Below are 12,679 nucleotides of genomic sequence, written 5' to 3'. Positions count from 1 at the left end.
CTTCAGTTAAGACAGTACCGAGGCCTATTTATGTCATAACAATCCCGTAGTGTCTTAATGCCTTGGGCTGAAATCGTGAGATTCAAGCCGCTTCACAAGCCGCTTCCGACTTCTGTCCCTTAATTGTGTCATTCACTGCAGAATCTTTAATTACAACCCACACAGTTCTGATCCAAGGAGTTGAAACATCATCAAACTCTATTCACTTTTCAATTTAACTACTAGAAGCCCGAACTCGAAGTTTACGTCATAAGCCACTGTCGTGCGATGGCCGACCCATCCCTTTCGCAGGAAAGTCTTAATGAATACATCGGCTGCAAGCTAATGGGTGCTGGTATCTCAATGCTGGTTATCATCACCATGGTGTATATCCTCTTCAACATTTCTCGATTTTACGTCGCCGAAAAGAACTATTGGGAAGTTTGGACTATTTACCCAGTGGCATATCTTGCCTCTATGGCGCTCTGCATTAGTGATATTGGTCAGTCTTGGATTGTCCCTCAACCCGCTCAACTTACCTTGACTGAGCCCCAGTTCATTCCAGTAATGGTGAAGATCGCAGGTGGCGGGCACCACATGGTGTATTTGGCAGAGAACAATCCCGACGTAATCGTGAATTGGATGAAAATCCAGACTGGAGATGAGATCATATACATGACTGCGGTCACACTACCCAAGATCGCCATTTGTATACTTTATCTTCGAGTATTTACGCAAAGAATTGTGCGGATACTCACGTGGATCACGCTCACAATCTGCATCCTTTACTGGTTCGGCGCTGGAATTCTGTCCGAATTTCTGATCTGCCACCCGTATGCCTACAGATGGGACTCATCAATCAAGGGTGGTTGGTGCGGTGACCTGCTCGCCGGGTATAAATTCGTCAGTGTTCCTAATCTGATTATTGACGTGGCTCTTATCGTCTTGCCGATCTCGAGCTTGTATCGACTACAAATCAGCTGGCCTCGGAAAATTGGTTTATTCATCACCTTCATGGCCGGATGCTTGTAAGTTGTGTCGCCCTGGTTTGACATTAAGTAAGCCCAGAATTTGACTGAAAAGTTTACGTCCAGAGGCATCGTCGGAGCCCTTATCCGCTTCATCGAGTTCTTCACGATAGACTTTTCTTCTCAATTACCGTATCGGGGTGTCTGGACCATGATTTATACTACGATGGAAGCGTGCGCTTGCTTTGTGTATTCATGTTTGCCAGGCACACGGCCTCTTATCCGTTGGTTCTACCGTGAATCTGGTCTTCGGGATATCATCCAGTCACACGACGGAAATAGGGACCGATCGTCAAACCACATCTACGAACTTCCACGATTCAGCAAGTCTCATAGACGTCGCTCGTCTACGAGGACTACTGGCCGCAAAGCTGTACAATATAAAAGCCAATACCACGACACGACAGGACTGATTCGCCCAGAGAAGGCACTTCATGTCGACACTACACCTAGGCCGGTTTTTCCAGGTTTATGAGATAGCAGGCATAGAGTCCGAATTGGAAGACCATATGGGGCCTCTACAGTTTAGATAGTCAAACCCAGCAGCGTTGGCGCGAGAAGAAGCATAGAAGTGTAAAGATGGCATCTTGACAATCTTTTGTAATGTATCGTATATTCTAAGTTTCCTAATACATTACACCATCACGAGGAAGCCATGTCCGAATGCCGCGACGTTTTCTGAATCTCAAAGCTTGGATTCAGGTCGTTTCGCCTCGCCGTACTTTCTGTGCACTCCAAGAGCAAGTACGAGCTGTCGCGCGAGACAAACCACTTCCACATCCTCATTGCAAATCGTAAGATCAACATCCATCCTCCCATCAAGCAGTGTCTTAGCTGTGGCCCGGGTGAAGGTGAAGCGCAGTCCCTCCATCGGCAGTCGGCGTTTGTACTCGATGTCCATACTAACTGTGATATCGGTAGTAGCTACTTTCATCACCTGAAGACTGTTAGTTCACGAGATGCTGACGCTATCTACCAAGGAAGCTTACCTCGGCGACGCTGTTGTTATTCCTGACTAGAGGCACGCCGGGGTTTTTCTTAGCCCTCTCCTCTGCCTTTCCCTGGAACACACGGGCATCGTACGGGCCACCGTTTCGCAGGAGAGTGTCCGACATCGAAGGCATAATTTGAGCCATCTCTGCTAGATAAGTGGAATCGATGCGCTAGTCTCTCATGAAGCCGTTCCAGGCATCGCAGACACCATTGTCTGGAAATCCGCCGCGTGGGTCCAGGACGAGGAGCCGGCCGGTCATTGGCAGGGTTTCTCCATCGTAACTCCTGGGACCCAGTGAATATCGGGCCTGTGATCAGGTACCGCTTCGAAGTCTGATTTGGGCAGAATGTCCAGGACTCAGATGCAGACACGGTCGGCCCAAGAGACTTGTCGAAGTTTGTTGAGGTTACAAGACCGATGACTTTGACTTTGTCGTGCTGACTGTGCAACTGCATGGCTTAGTGGTGCGAATGCGTAATGTGAAATGTGAAAGGTTGGCCATGACGTGGAGAAAGAATTTGATAGGAAAATCCTCCCATGCCCTTAGCACGCAAAGAGCTCATGACGGGGAGGAGATGGAAGGGTCAATACGGGAACTCTCACAGCAGCTGTAGTTGTAACGTGGTCACGGTACCACCGATCTTCAACGGAATGACCTTGATGATGCTATAGTCGTGGGTGGATGTACGGAGAAACTCAAGATGTAGATTGAGTACGTCTGGTTGGTTCACTTTGACCAGTACTGGATCAGTTCTCAGATACGTCTGCGCAGTAAGTTGAATGATGGCGGCGACACAACCACCCAGTAAAGCTGGGATCAGAAATAAAGACTTGTCAGCCAAACGCGAAACCATAATATCACGCGAACCACACAGCATCACGTAATAAACGACTCACTCGGTCCGATCCCCCAATCCGGGTGCCAGCCGGCAGCGAAGGTGTCGCTGGTAAGCTGGCGCAACCCGATCTGCTTTTCGAGAATGCTGCTCGTCATGGCGTGAGGGATGTGTCGAAGAAGTGTGAAGATCGAAAACTGCTGGGCGTCTTCAACTTTTAAAGGGACGTAAGGTTTTGGCTGTAGTAAGCCTGGTACGCCAAGCAAAGGATCTGACTTAGCCAACTTCCAACGGCCAGAATGCGATCTGGATTCGTTCTAGTGCAGTGTTCATCATTGGTGTTCAACGATGGCAACAGTAGGGATTTAAATACGACTTTGAACCAACAGGTATATTTGGGGTTATGAAATCACCTTTCTGCCACACCACCTTTGTCGTGCAGCATCATAACAGGCCTCCCTATGGAATCGACCTCCAGCTTTGCCAACAAGGATTCCAGAATCTGATTCTTTGGGTCTCCATCCCAAGCATCCGCAGCTTCGTCGCCCGTTGCATCCCTCGTGGCGCTCAAAGCGATGCAGCCTATGTCGTTATAATCAAAGACCGGAACCTCTAACCTCGCCAGATAGAAACAAGCCACAATTACGAAACCTAATCCGGCCACATTGACGACCATCCCAGCTATGATAAACTTGCGTGTCCCAATACGAACGGCCGGCATCGCCACCAGTGATTCTACTGGCTGTGTTGTGTTTAGGCTCGTCAACAAATAAGAATTCAAAGCGACAAGGGCGTCATCCATCATGGCGGAGACTGAGTCCTCCACTGCTTCCAGGATAGTCTCGTTTGAGAAACTGTCAACGGGTGCGAGCGGTGATTTGCGCGTGTGCATATTCCGGACGTTCCGCATGAAGGCGTCACCGACGGTGTTAGTATATAGGGAGGTGACGATGAAGCTTAGGCCTATGCTGCCGATTGCCTGCGAGCGGAGGTAATGATCCGGATCCAGAAGCCCGGTCACGGGCTCAGGGCGTGATGTTACATTGATGGTGTTGTTTTGCATGGAGACGTGAACGGTGAAGTGTTTCGGTTCGAAGTCGAGTTCACACTGGATGTTGTTCAACTGATGATAGTACGTGCCTGCGGCGATGCCGAAATAATACCCATTGTCGTTCTCAGGCTTTCGTGGCCCTCCGTTGAAAAGGCCGACTACTTTCTCTTTGTTTTCCCATGCAATCTGGGCGTAGTACATGTATTGGAGCGGCGCCGTCCAGTTCGAGTTCGGAAGGAGGCCTTTGGCCATAAACATATCTGGATATCCGTTCCCCCCGGTAGATGGTGACTTTGTCTCGATACTGTACGCCGCAGATTCGTTGTAAATGCACTTAGTTCGTGTAATGAAGCCTTTCTCGGTGTAGTTGTACCAAGTGGGAGTTCTCATGGCAATAATGTCTTGGTCGGTGAGGCCCACTCCGCCTCCGACTCCAAAGGAACGGCCAATGTAGGAATATCTCGAGTAATCCCATTTCGAGTGGTGTCTCTGGGCTTCGGAGGTTGAGGTTGCGCTTGCGATAGTACTGAGTAAGTCGGCGTTGTTGGTAAACAGGGGACAGTTGGTAAAGGTTCCATTAGTTTGTTGTTGTGTAACACAGTCTCTTGTGAGAGAGGCATTGTATCCTGCACCAGGGACTGCTACTTGTTAGCAATCACTGTTGTTCTCATTCATCTGAGTTGTTGGTTAGAGATTTATCGGATTTAATACTTACTCAAAATGCGAACGTTTTGCAACCGTTCCGTTAACCAAGGGGTCAATGCACCAGCCCACAGCGTCGCTGGAAGGAGTGTAAAAGTAAAGAATCCCAGAGCGGCAAGCGCCTTACTCCACGGAAGATCCCAATTTGTTGTAGCCAAGGATATGGCTGACCACAATCTGAGCGTGCTGAGCTTGACCGGGACCCCTGACAGGCGATACCTTGTCCATTGCGAAATGACTGTCCGAATCGAATATAGCCACAAAAAAGATAAGATTGATGATATTACTTGTATAACAACCTGAACTGCGCCCCGATTATTTATGGACCAGGTGAGGAGCTGCCCAGAGTATGTACGTTTGTTGATGTGGAGCAGAGCAATGTTGAGAGCTGCTGGCACCACAATCAAGATGGGGGCTACCTTGGGCCACCCATGTTATGGTGCGTGGTTGAGAACGAAGCGGAGGATGGTCAGTTGTAGTTGTAGCTACGGACTTGTAGGATTTCGACATGTTGAGGCCAGTGAAGCAAGGAATCGAGATAGCAGCGGAAGACTGGGACAAACTGATGCCATGCATGGCCAAGCAGTCGTTCTCACTCTGACTATATAAGCAGGCAGCAGCACGCAGCCAAGATTGCGGCAGGCAAGGCGACGAAGGTTGGGTCGCATGCTGACGGATTAGCCGCAGTCAGGAGGCCCAGCCGCCAGCATGCAACAAATAATACGCTTCAAAATATCCTCACAGCCCGCGAATGTCAAGGCAGAAACTGGGGTGAAGGCAGCCCTGTAAATGAATCCTCTCGTATTTTTTAAAACTATATTTGCCTTTTCCCATGACCACGCCCTACAGCTTTCCGGGTCAAGATCGCTGCCACGGTGTTGGAAATCGGGTTTAACGTCGGCAAAATCGGCCGATGTGTAAGGCAGCCTTTTTCGAACACCTCTGTAGTTTAGAATTCGTTCGCGCCCTTCTCGCCTCTGAGGGGGCCTCGGGAGGCAGCGATTGGACTGAGGCCCTGGCAGTCTGCCACCATTCTCCCCTTGCCTCTCTGACGTCTTGGGATCAAGGACGAGCATTTGTCGATGCCGGCACCGATGCAGAGAAAACAGAAGCATACCGGACTATTTGTCAAAGAATGATTCGAAAGTCGTTGACTAGACGTGTCTGAAACCTGTGCATTCGCTCACTGCAAGATCTGCCGGAGCTGGGCAGGCACATGCCGCCGCACGAAGTCAGAGGATTCGAAGGCTGGCAGACAACCCTGTGTGACGTGCATAAGCGCGTGCCTACGTGCAAGTCAGGGGCCCAATCCCAGACCACCCCAGAGAAACCCTAGCGAATCAATAACGTTGCGATGGCACAACGTGGTCCAATCTTCGTCTGTCCCAGAGGCACCTCCATCTGGGACTTTACATCCGTACAGATTCAATTGTCCCATCACTCGAACGTTGATGTGCTAGTGACAAGCTTTTACCAAGAGTCCCGTTCGTTGTACCTGAAGGTTAAAGTCAAATGTACCTGAAGAAGGATCCTAAAAGGTACAAAATTGAAGCACTTATAATACCTCAGAATCTTCCTTACGGTCTGAATTGTGACCCCGCATTTATTACACATAGCGCGGTTGGGTCAGACGCTGGGGCAGCGAGGCAGTGAATCCCGCTCCACACTCTGTGACGTAGACATCCACAGCGAGAACATGATTATTTGAAGTAGAGGTGTACCCGACGAACTCCTCTACATTCTTTGAATTTTGTTATTATCCGTTTTGCGTGAGGCTTTGGTCTTTTTTGGTATTTCAGCGGCCTGCATATGATCACATCTGCTCTTATGTACATCAACCCTTCAAAGGCCCATCACATCCACCGTCACGAGAAATTGTGAACGAGCCAGTTTCCTATTAGTAAATCAATGCCGTATGGCTTCAGAGATGGTGTATTCTCAGGCCGGCCCTTCAAATTGGCTGGGTCTAGCAGCTAACCAGGTTGAGCTGAGCCATCTGGAAGAAGTGGCCAATTCGGGGTACACCACATGGAGGAGTCCTGCCAGTCGAGATGGTGGCATTTCCAGTTGACGACTTTGCAAAGGTGGCCGTGGTATCCTGGCGATGGGACATTGACGCAGTGGATCACCCATCACGGAACCTTTACAGCACCATCCTTTACGCAAAGAAGGCGAAGCTGCGTCACTTATTCGTCGATGTCATCTCCATCGACCAAACCCTCAAGGGTGATGCCCTGCTGGAACAGGTCCGCCTCTTCACGGATTTATATCGAACCATTCCTGTCATTACTGCTTAAGACAAACCGAATTGCGACCTATTGAACAGTATGCGGCGCCCGTGGATCGCCAGCGAGATCACCGCGTTCAAGCACAATCCGACCTCCGTCGTCAACCTCCGCCATGACTCCAGGAGGCAGCCTCATGTGGAGTACCTGACTCCGACTCATGTAGAGGCCTAGCTGTCGTCCGGCCCCGACAAGGCCGTGATTGGCTTGGACCGACATCACGGGTTCCCGGGAAGAGCAGTCCTGATCTGGAAAGCCGGAATCGTCACATCGATTCTTCAATTACTTTTTGGCACGCTTCAGATGCAGAATATATTTGATTTCAAATACATTGTGCCTCTCCACGCACCCATGCTTGTTGCAGCAGAGAAGTGGTCTCGTTTTTAATCTGTATACATATGTTTCTTAAGCAATATGCATCCAGTCCCTTCATACAGTGATAAACGCTTAATCACCCAGCGTTAAAAAAAAAATACAATGTGGATAACAGTAGGTTTCGAACACAATTACAGCTTCTGGCTAAGAAAACAATGATAGCCTTGTGACAGCCGCACAGACGAGGCTAGCAAGAACCGCTTCTGGCGGCGGGTGATCATATAAGAATCTGCCGGTTGAGGATATACAATCCGCCCCCCCCCCCCCCCGGAACCGTGCAGCAGTCATCTGTTATTACTAATTTTTTTAATATAAAATAAAACACGGTAGTAGCTGCAAATTGTATGGGGATTGAGGAACAATCCCTTGATCTATCTGAGTTCATTCTGACCACATTCCTATCCGTATCTACCACACCAAAACCATTGTCTAGTTTCCAAAGGCTTGTTGAACTCCCAGTGAGACGAAGCGACAGCTGAACAGGTGCTTGTTGTCTAATGCAAAGCAGAAGTAGCAGAGAAATGAGAAACCAGAACGATTGGCCAACTTATTTCAAGCCTCCCAAATCAACTATCCTGCTTTCAGCACCTCCTGCCACGCTGGCAGGATACCCATCACACTATCTCATGAATTCTGTGGTGCCTTGTCAGGGACTCGTTTCTCCTCAGTCTCGGCAGCAGGGCTGATCACCCCCTGATCGACGGGCGTCTCCTCCTCCAAGCGGATGCGCCGGTCCTTGTTCCAGTACACGGCGGCAAATACCGCAGTCGCCAGGATCATGGTTCCGGCGATGCAGGCCCACATGACGACGAGGTCGGGGTTCCGCGCCGTCGGGGCGATGGCCAGGCAGATGAGCGCCCCCGCCCCCGGACAGCAGGAAGATGGCCTGGACGAGCGACTTCATGGACTCGGGGGCGGCGGCGTAGGCGTACTTGTACCCCGTCGAGACGGCCAGCACCTCGGACAGGCCGATGAGGAAGTAGGAGGGCAGCTGCAGCCAGACGCTGATGTCGTTGGGCCCGCCGCCGTCGCTGGCCGCGCACTGCGTCGGGTACTCGTAGCAGGGCCCCGCGCCGTAGATGAGCTTCTGCAGGGCCGCCTGGTAGGCCATCGCCAGGGCCAGGAAGACGCAGCCGACGGTGATGCGCGCCATCGGCCCGAAGGGGATGTGGTACCGCCCCGTCACGCCTGTCATGAACCATTGGACGATCGGCATCAGAAGGACTACCATGATCGGGTTGGCGAACCAGGTCAGGTCGTTTGGCAGGCCGTTGGTCTGCATCTGTCCCGCCTGGGCTATGAAGTTGCTCGTCATCTGGCCCACACAGACCCATATCACGATGAATATCAGGCTGTGTTTTCGTTAGTTTCCAAGTTCGGCACGTGGTTGCGAACAGAAGCAATGCTGTGGAACCAGGTCACTCACAGAACACGGCATATCTCGAGAACCTTTTGGACGCTCTCCATGTCCTCAACATCCTCGGCGCTGTCGTCTGCCTCGGACGTGTTCCGTTTTGATCTCATCCGTTGCTTCGCCAGCCGTGCAAAGGCCTTGCTCTTGTTCACCAAGTCGCTTTCTTTTGGGGTAGTCCGAACTGCAATGTGTTAGACATCACTGCGAGTTTGCTTGCGGAGAAACTGGACCTTGTTGCTGTTGATTATGACGTACTGAAGGCTTTGCGACCTATGATGAGCGCTGCCGGAGCAATCCATAATCCGCAAAGTGGTAGGAGGAAGGCGGCCCAGAACCCGTAGTGGAGCTCCAAGAACGTCGTGGCAACGCCCGATATCGACCCGAGATTAAGCCCCCTTTTTTTTGGATAATGTGAGCATGACAGAATGATTGGGCGTGGTATGGGCCCAGATGCACATACCAGTAATTTAAATTGTAGATGTATTGCAGAGTCAAATCTTTATCGGGCATGTACACTGTCCCGTCTTTTCGAGTAATCACAGCTTGCTTTGAACCGGTGTACTGGTCGCCTGGGAACAGTCTGGTCAGCTTCGCCTTGTCGGCGTCACACAGCATATCCATATGTCGCCGTCGAGATCTTACTCACCAATGAAAGCACTCACGACAGACTGAAACCCCCCAGAGCCGATGGCAATGAGTATCAGCGATACGACAAACCCAGCCGGTGCAGCACCGTAGTCTATAGCCGCTGGAGTTGATATGGCCACCAGGATGATGTTTCCGAGCATGTAAGTCCTGTCATGAGTCAGCGGGTGGCCGGCCCTTCAAACGATGGCGACACTCGACGAGGACCAGACTCACAGGGAGCATATAACCAGGAGCTTGTAACGCCCCATCCACCCATCAGCCGCTACTGCGCCGGCGAGTGACATGATGGTCTGGAAGCAGAAGTAGCCATTGACGACGGCCGTCGCGGCGGCCTGGCCGAGGCCAAGCACCCCAGGTCGCTCCTTGTCGCCAGACTGGTACGAGTTTTGGACAAAGTTTTCTTCCCACCGTCAGCGATACTGGAAGCTTTGGCATGCGAAGAGAGAGACCAGTTTATCTTCTTACGAAATGGGACCGTGAGACCGTAGTATGAGAACCTCTCTGCGACATTGACTATAATCGCGAAGTAGACACGCCACGGTATGTGGTCGATGCCAAGGGGGATTTTGCCGCCATCGACAGGCGAGTTCGTGGAGGCCATGATGCTGAGTTTGCAGTTATGAACTAGCAGCCATAAACAGGTAGGGATTGTGGGGCGAGAAGCTCCGGACTGTCCAGGCACCCCAGCTGTGCTTGTGTCTCGCTCGTCTCGTTCGACTTCAGCGGTGCTCGTGAGGGCTGGTTTACGACCGAGAGAGCCTAGCCCGGTAGCGGGAAGGATGGGAAGTTGCCGGCCACAGAAATCGATGTTGATGAAAAGAGAAGCGAGAAAACTGCCGGTGTGCCAGCTTGCGGCAGCGATTTAGCAAGGGGGGCTGGTGGCCTGCAGGTGAGCAGTGAAGTCGTCCCACGGTGCATATTGGTATAGAGGGGATATGCAACAATCCACAGTACCGGTACATCAAAGTAGCCGCCATGGTACCAAGGTACCGAGCCTGATCTGTGCGCTGCTGTCCCGTTCGAACCACCCTAATAACTAAGCTCGGTCCAAAACACCCGGGCTTGTCAACAATGGCTGCCAAGGGTCAGACGCGCCCTTCGGCCCCAACGCTGATCACGCCTTGCAGCCCAACGGCAGCTTCTCCATCACGCAGCTGGGCCAGGCCGTCAAAGCCGGACGATCTGCCTGCGGCACAGCTAAGAGCTTCCCGTGCCGCATGCAGCAATGGCCCAAGCAGGAAGGTGGGGAGTCGACGACCCATGCACAACGTCAGCTCGGTTCCCACGCCCAGGCGAGGTGCTGTAAGATTCACAGTTGTTGATCCGGAATCTCGACCGCATAGGGACTCGGGCTGTCAGGCCTTCACCGTCTTTGAGGCAAAGGTATGGGCCCTTGCTTGTTTTGCCTGTTTTCCCGCGAGCCCCGGCTGGCAGACTGTGACGTACTTTCATCCAGGCCCAATCGATGAGAGACAACCTGCCAGGGCTGCCTTGAACAGGCAGGCAGGTAACGGTGCTGGAGGCTCAGGGTGCCGCCTCAAGCCGCCATCCCCCGTCGTCACCCAAGCACGTGTTTCACAGAGCAAAAGCAGTGGCTGAGCCAAGGCCATCGTGCTCACGAGGCAGTAATCACGCTGCATATTCATTCATTCTTCTCGGATGCTGACAGCAGGCTCCACGACGGCAAACTCGTCCCTACCCGAGTCCAGCACCGCCATCGCGTCAAAAGGGAGCGTGACCATCGGCGTCGTGTGCCCAAAGTCCACGCCAAACAGGATGGGGAACGCATTGCCATTCTCGGCCAGGCGGCCCTCGCACAGGAGCTCCCTGATGACGCCCGCGTAGGCAGCCCTCGCCTCGGCCGAGTCGTAGCCGAACGGCCGCCCGACCACCAGCCCCGCGACCCCGTCGAAGACGCCCTGGGCGACCAGGTCCGAGATCCCGGCCCTGACGACGTGGGTCGGGTTCCCCGCCACAAACGTGTCGTTCAGCGCGGTCTCCAAGAAGACGACGCGCCCGCGCCAGTCCGGGACGAGGGCCGGGATGGCGCCCAGCCGGGCCATCACGGTCAGGCAGCCGCCGAAGAGCCGGCCGCGCCCCCTTCCCGGCCGGAGCCACACCCATGGGGGAGTAGGGGCAAGTGACGGGGGCTCTGTAGAGGCCGGGTCGCTGTAGACGAGGGCTGGCTCGGGTGCGTACTTTAGTGACCGCGGGACTGCGCCGATAGGCTCTGGGTTCATGATGGCACGGAACAGATTCTCGACGCAGAATCTTAGCGGCGAGGCCATATAGGCCTCGTCATCGGCAGGCCTGCTCTCACACAGCTCTGGTATGGCGCCGGGGCCATAGAAGGTGCGAAGCCCAGCAACGGCGTATAGGTACCAGTGCAGCTGCGTGATATCGGAATATCCGACAACGATCTTAGGGTCGGCGCGAATAGTTCGGTGTAGCTCGGTATCAGCAAGGAGGCTTGGGAGCAGCTCATTCAAAGAGTGCCCGCCAGTAGTGCAGATAATGGCCGCGATAGAAGGGTCTGAGAAGGCGGTGCGTATCTCGGACAGGCGGTTGGAGATGGATGACTGTATGCCCGAGTCCGGGGTAAAGATCTCGCGGACCTGGAAGCCCCTTTCTCTAAGCAGAGCCGTTGCTCGTGCCATGGCGGGCGCGAGCTCTATGTTGATCCGGGACGAGGGCGATATGAAGGCTATCGCGGCACCCGCGGCAAGTGCCCGCGGGAGTATAGGCGAGGGCATCTCGTGAGTGTGTGTTGTGAGTGCGAGTAGTGAGGCTGGTGCGACTCGTCTGGGAACGCTAGGGCATCATCGATGTGTTGCCCGCTCACGAAGAGTATTCCAGTATTCTCAGCAGTGGTGAAGGAGGGCCCGTCGAGGGGAGGAAGGAACTCGCTCCTAGTCAGTTGGTTGTCTGAGGTTTGCAGTTGGGCCGCTGCTTGTGCACTGCTACAAGTAACAAGTCCCGTCCCACGGGTGTTATGCCCCACAGGCCAGACACGGCGGTCGAGGCTGACGCAGGAAGAGCAACCTTGTTCACAGCCAAACATGGACCCACGTTGGCCTGGAACGTTGAACGCAGATTAGGAAGGCGGGGGCGGGGAGTTGTGGAGTGTGGAGGCGAGAGTGGAGAGGGAAAGATGTACAGTACACAGGTGCAATCCTTCGGCCGAGAAAGAGGAACGTACTCCGGGTGCGCCGAGGTGGTCAAATGGGACTTCCATTCCATGTACCGGCAGCCTATGATTCAAATTTCTCTCAAATTCACATTATTGTCTGCAGAGTTACAACCCTTCCCCCCTCATAAGCATAAGGGGAAAGATGTACTCCACACAGCTGGGAATGCATCTCACTCC

The 12,679-nt window shown here is 52.9% G+C and overlaps 7 protein-coding genes across 7 annotated transcripts; 2 read left to right on the top strand and 5 right to left on the bottom strand.

Annotated features, from left to right (window-relative positions):
- Positions 1–360: 360 nt before the first annotated feature.
- INS49_009058 (uncharacterized protein) lies at positions 361–1,011 on the top strand (the record flags this gene model as incomplete). The annotated part of the gene is made up of 2 exons (XM_043169795.1): positions 361–481; positions 545–1,011. 2 exons carry the CDS (start codon positions 361–363, stop codon positions 1,009–1,011), a joined length of 588 nt encoding a protein of 195 aa, XP_043027475.1.
- Positions 1,012–1,692: 681 nt separating this feature from the next.
- On the bottom strand, positions 1,693–2,143 carry INS49_009057 (uncharacterized protein; the record flags this gene model as incomplete). The annotated part of the gene is made up of 2 exons (XM_043169794.1): positions 1,693–1,944; positions 1,997–2,143. 2 exons carry the CDS (start codon positions 2,141–2,143, stop codon positions 1,693–1,695), a joined length of 399 nt encoding a protein of 132 aa, XP_043027474.1.
- A 457-nt stretch (positions 2,144–2,600) lies between these two features.
- Positions 2,601–2,995, bottom strand: INS49_009056 (uncharacterized protein; the record flags this gene model as incomplete). The annotated part of the gene is made up of 2 exons (XM_043169793.1): positions 2,601–2,812; positions 2,899–2,995. The coding sequence occupies 2 exons, from the start codon at positions 2,993–2,995 to the stop codon at positions 2,601–2,603; spliced, it is 309 nt and encodes a 102-aa protein (XP_043027473.1).
- A 251-nt stretch (positions 2,996–3,246) lies between these two features.
- On the bottom strand, positions 3,247–4,818 carry INS49_009055 (uncharacterized protein; the record flags this gene model as incomplete). Its single annotated transcript, XM_043169792.1, has 3 exons — positions 3,247–4,526; positions 4,617–4,669; positions 4,718–4,818. The coding sequence occupies 3 exons, from the start codon at positions 4,816–4,818 to the stop codon at positions 3,247–3,249; spliced, it is 1,434 nt and encodes a 477-aa protein (XP_043027472.1).
- A 1,823-nt stretch (positions 4,819–6,641) lies between these two features.
- On the top strand, positions 6,642–6,994 carry INS49_009054 (uncharacterized protein; the record flags this gene model as incomplete). The annotated part of the gene is made up of 2 exons (XM_043169791.1): positions 6,642–6,836; positions 6,917–6,994. The coding sequence occupies 2 exons, from the start codon at positions 6,642–6,644 to the stop codon at positions 6,992–6,994; spliced, it is 273 nt and encodes a 90-aa protein (XP_043027471.1).
- Positions 6,995–7,874: 880 nt separating this feature from the next.
- INS49_009053 (uncharacterized protein) lies at positions 7,875–9,913 on the bottom strand (the record flags this gene model as incomplete). The annotated part of the gene is made up of 8 exons (XM_043169790.1): positions 7,875–8,136; positions 8,183–8,602; positions 8,677–8,845; positions 8,920–9,059; positions 9,125–9,233; positions 9,311–9,459; positions 9,526–9,712; positions 9,778–9,913. The coding sequence occupies 8 exons, from the start codon at positions 9,911–9,913 to the stop codon at positions 7,875–7,877; spliced, it is 1,572 nt and encodes a 523-aa protein (XP_043027470.1).
- A 1,045-nt stretch (positions 9,914–10,958) lies between these two features.
- Positions 10,959–12,065, bottom strand: INS49_009052 (uncharacterized protein; the record flags this gene model as incomplete). The annotated part of the gene is made up of 1 exon (XM_043169789.1): positions 10,959–12,065. The coding sequence occupies one exon, from the start codon at positions 12,063–12,065 to the stop codon at positions 10,959–10,961; it is 1,107 nt and encodes a 368-aa protein (XP_043027469.1).
- Between the last annotated feature and the right edge of the window lie 614 nt (positions 12,066–12,679).

This window comes from Diaporthe citri, assembly GCF_014595645.1.
Source record: "Diaporthe citri strain NFHF-8-4 chromosome Unknown scaffold_3, whole genome shotgun sequence".
Classification (NCBI taxonomy): Eukaryota; Fungi; Ascomycota; class Sordariomycetes; order Diaporthales; family Diaporthaceae; genus Diaporthe; species Diaporthe citri.
This window is presented reverse-complemented; position numbering and strand designations above follow the sequence as displayed.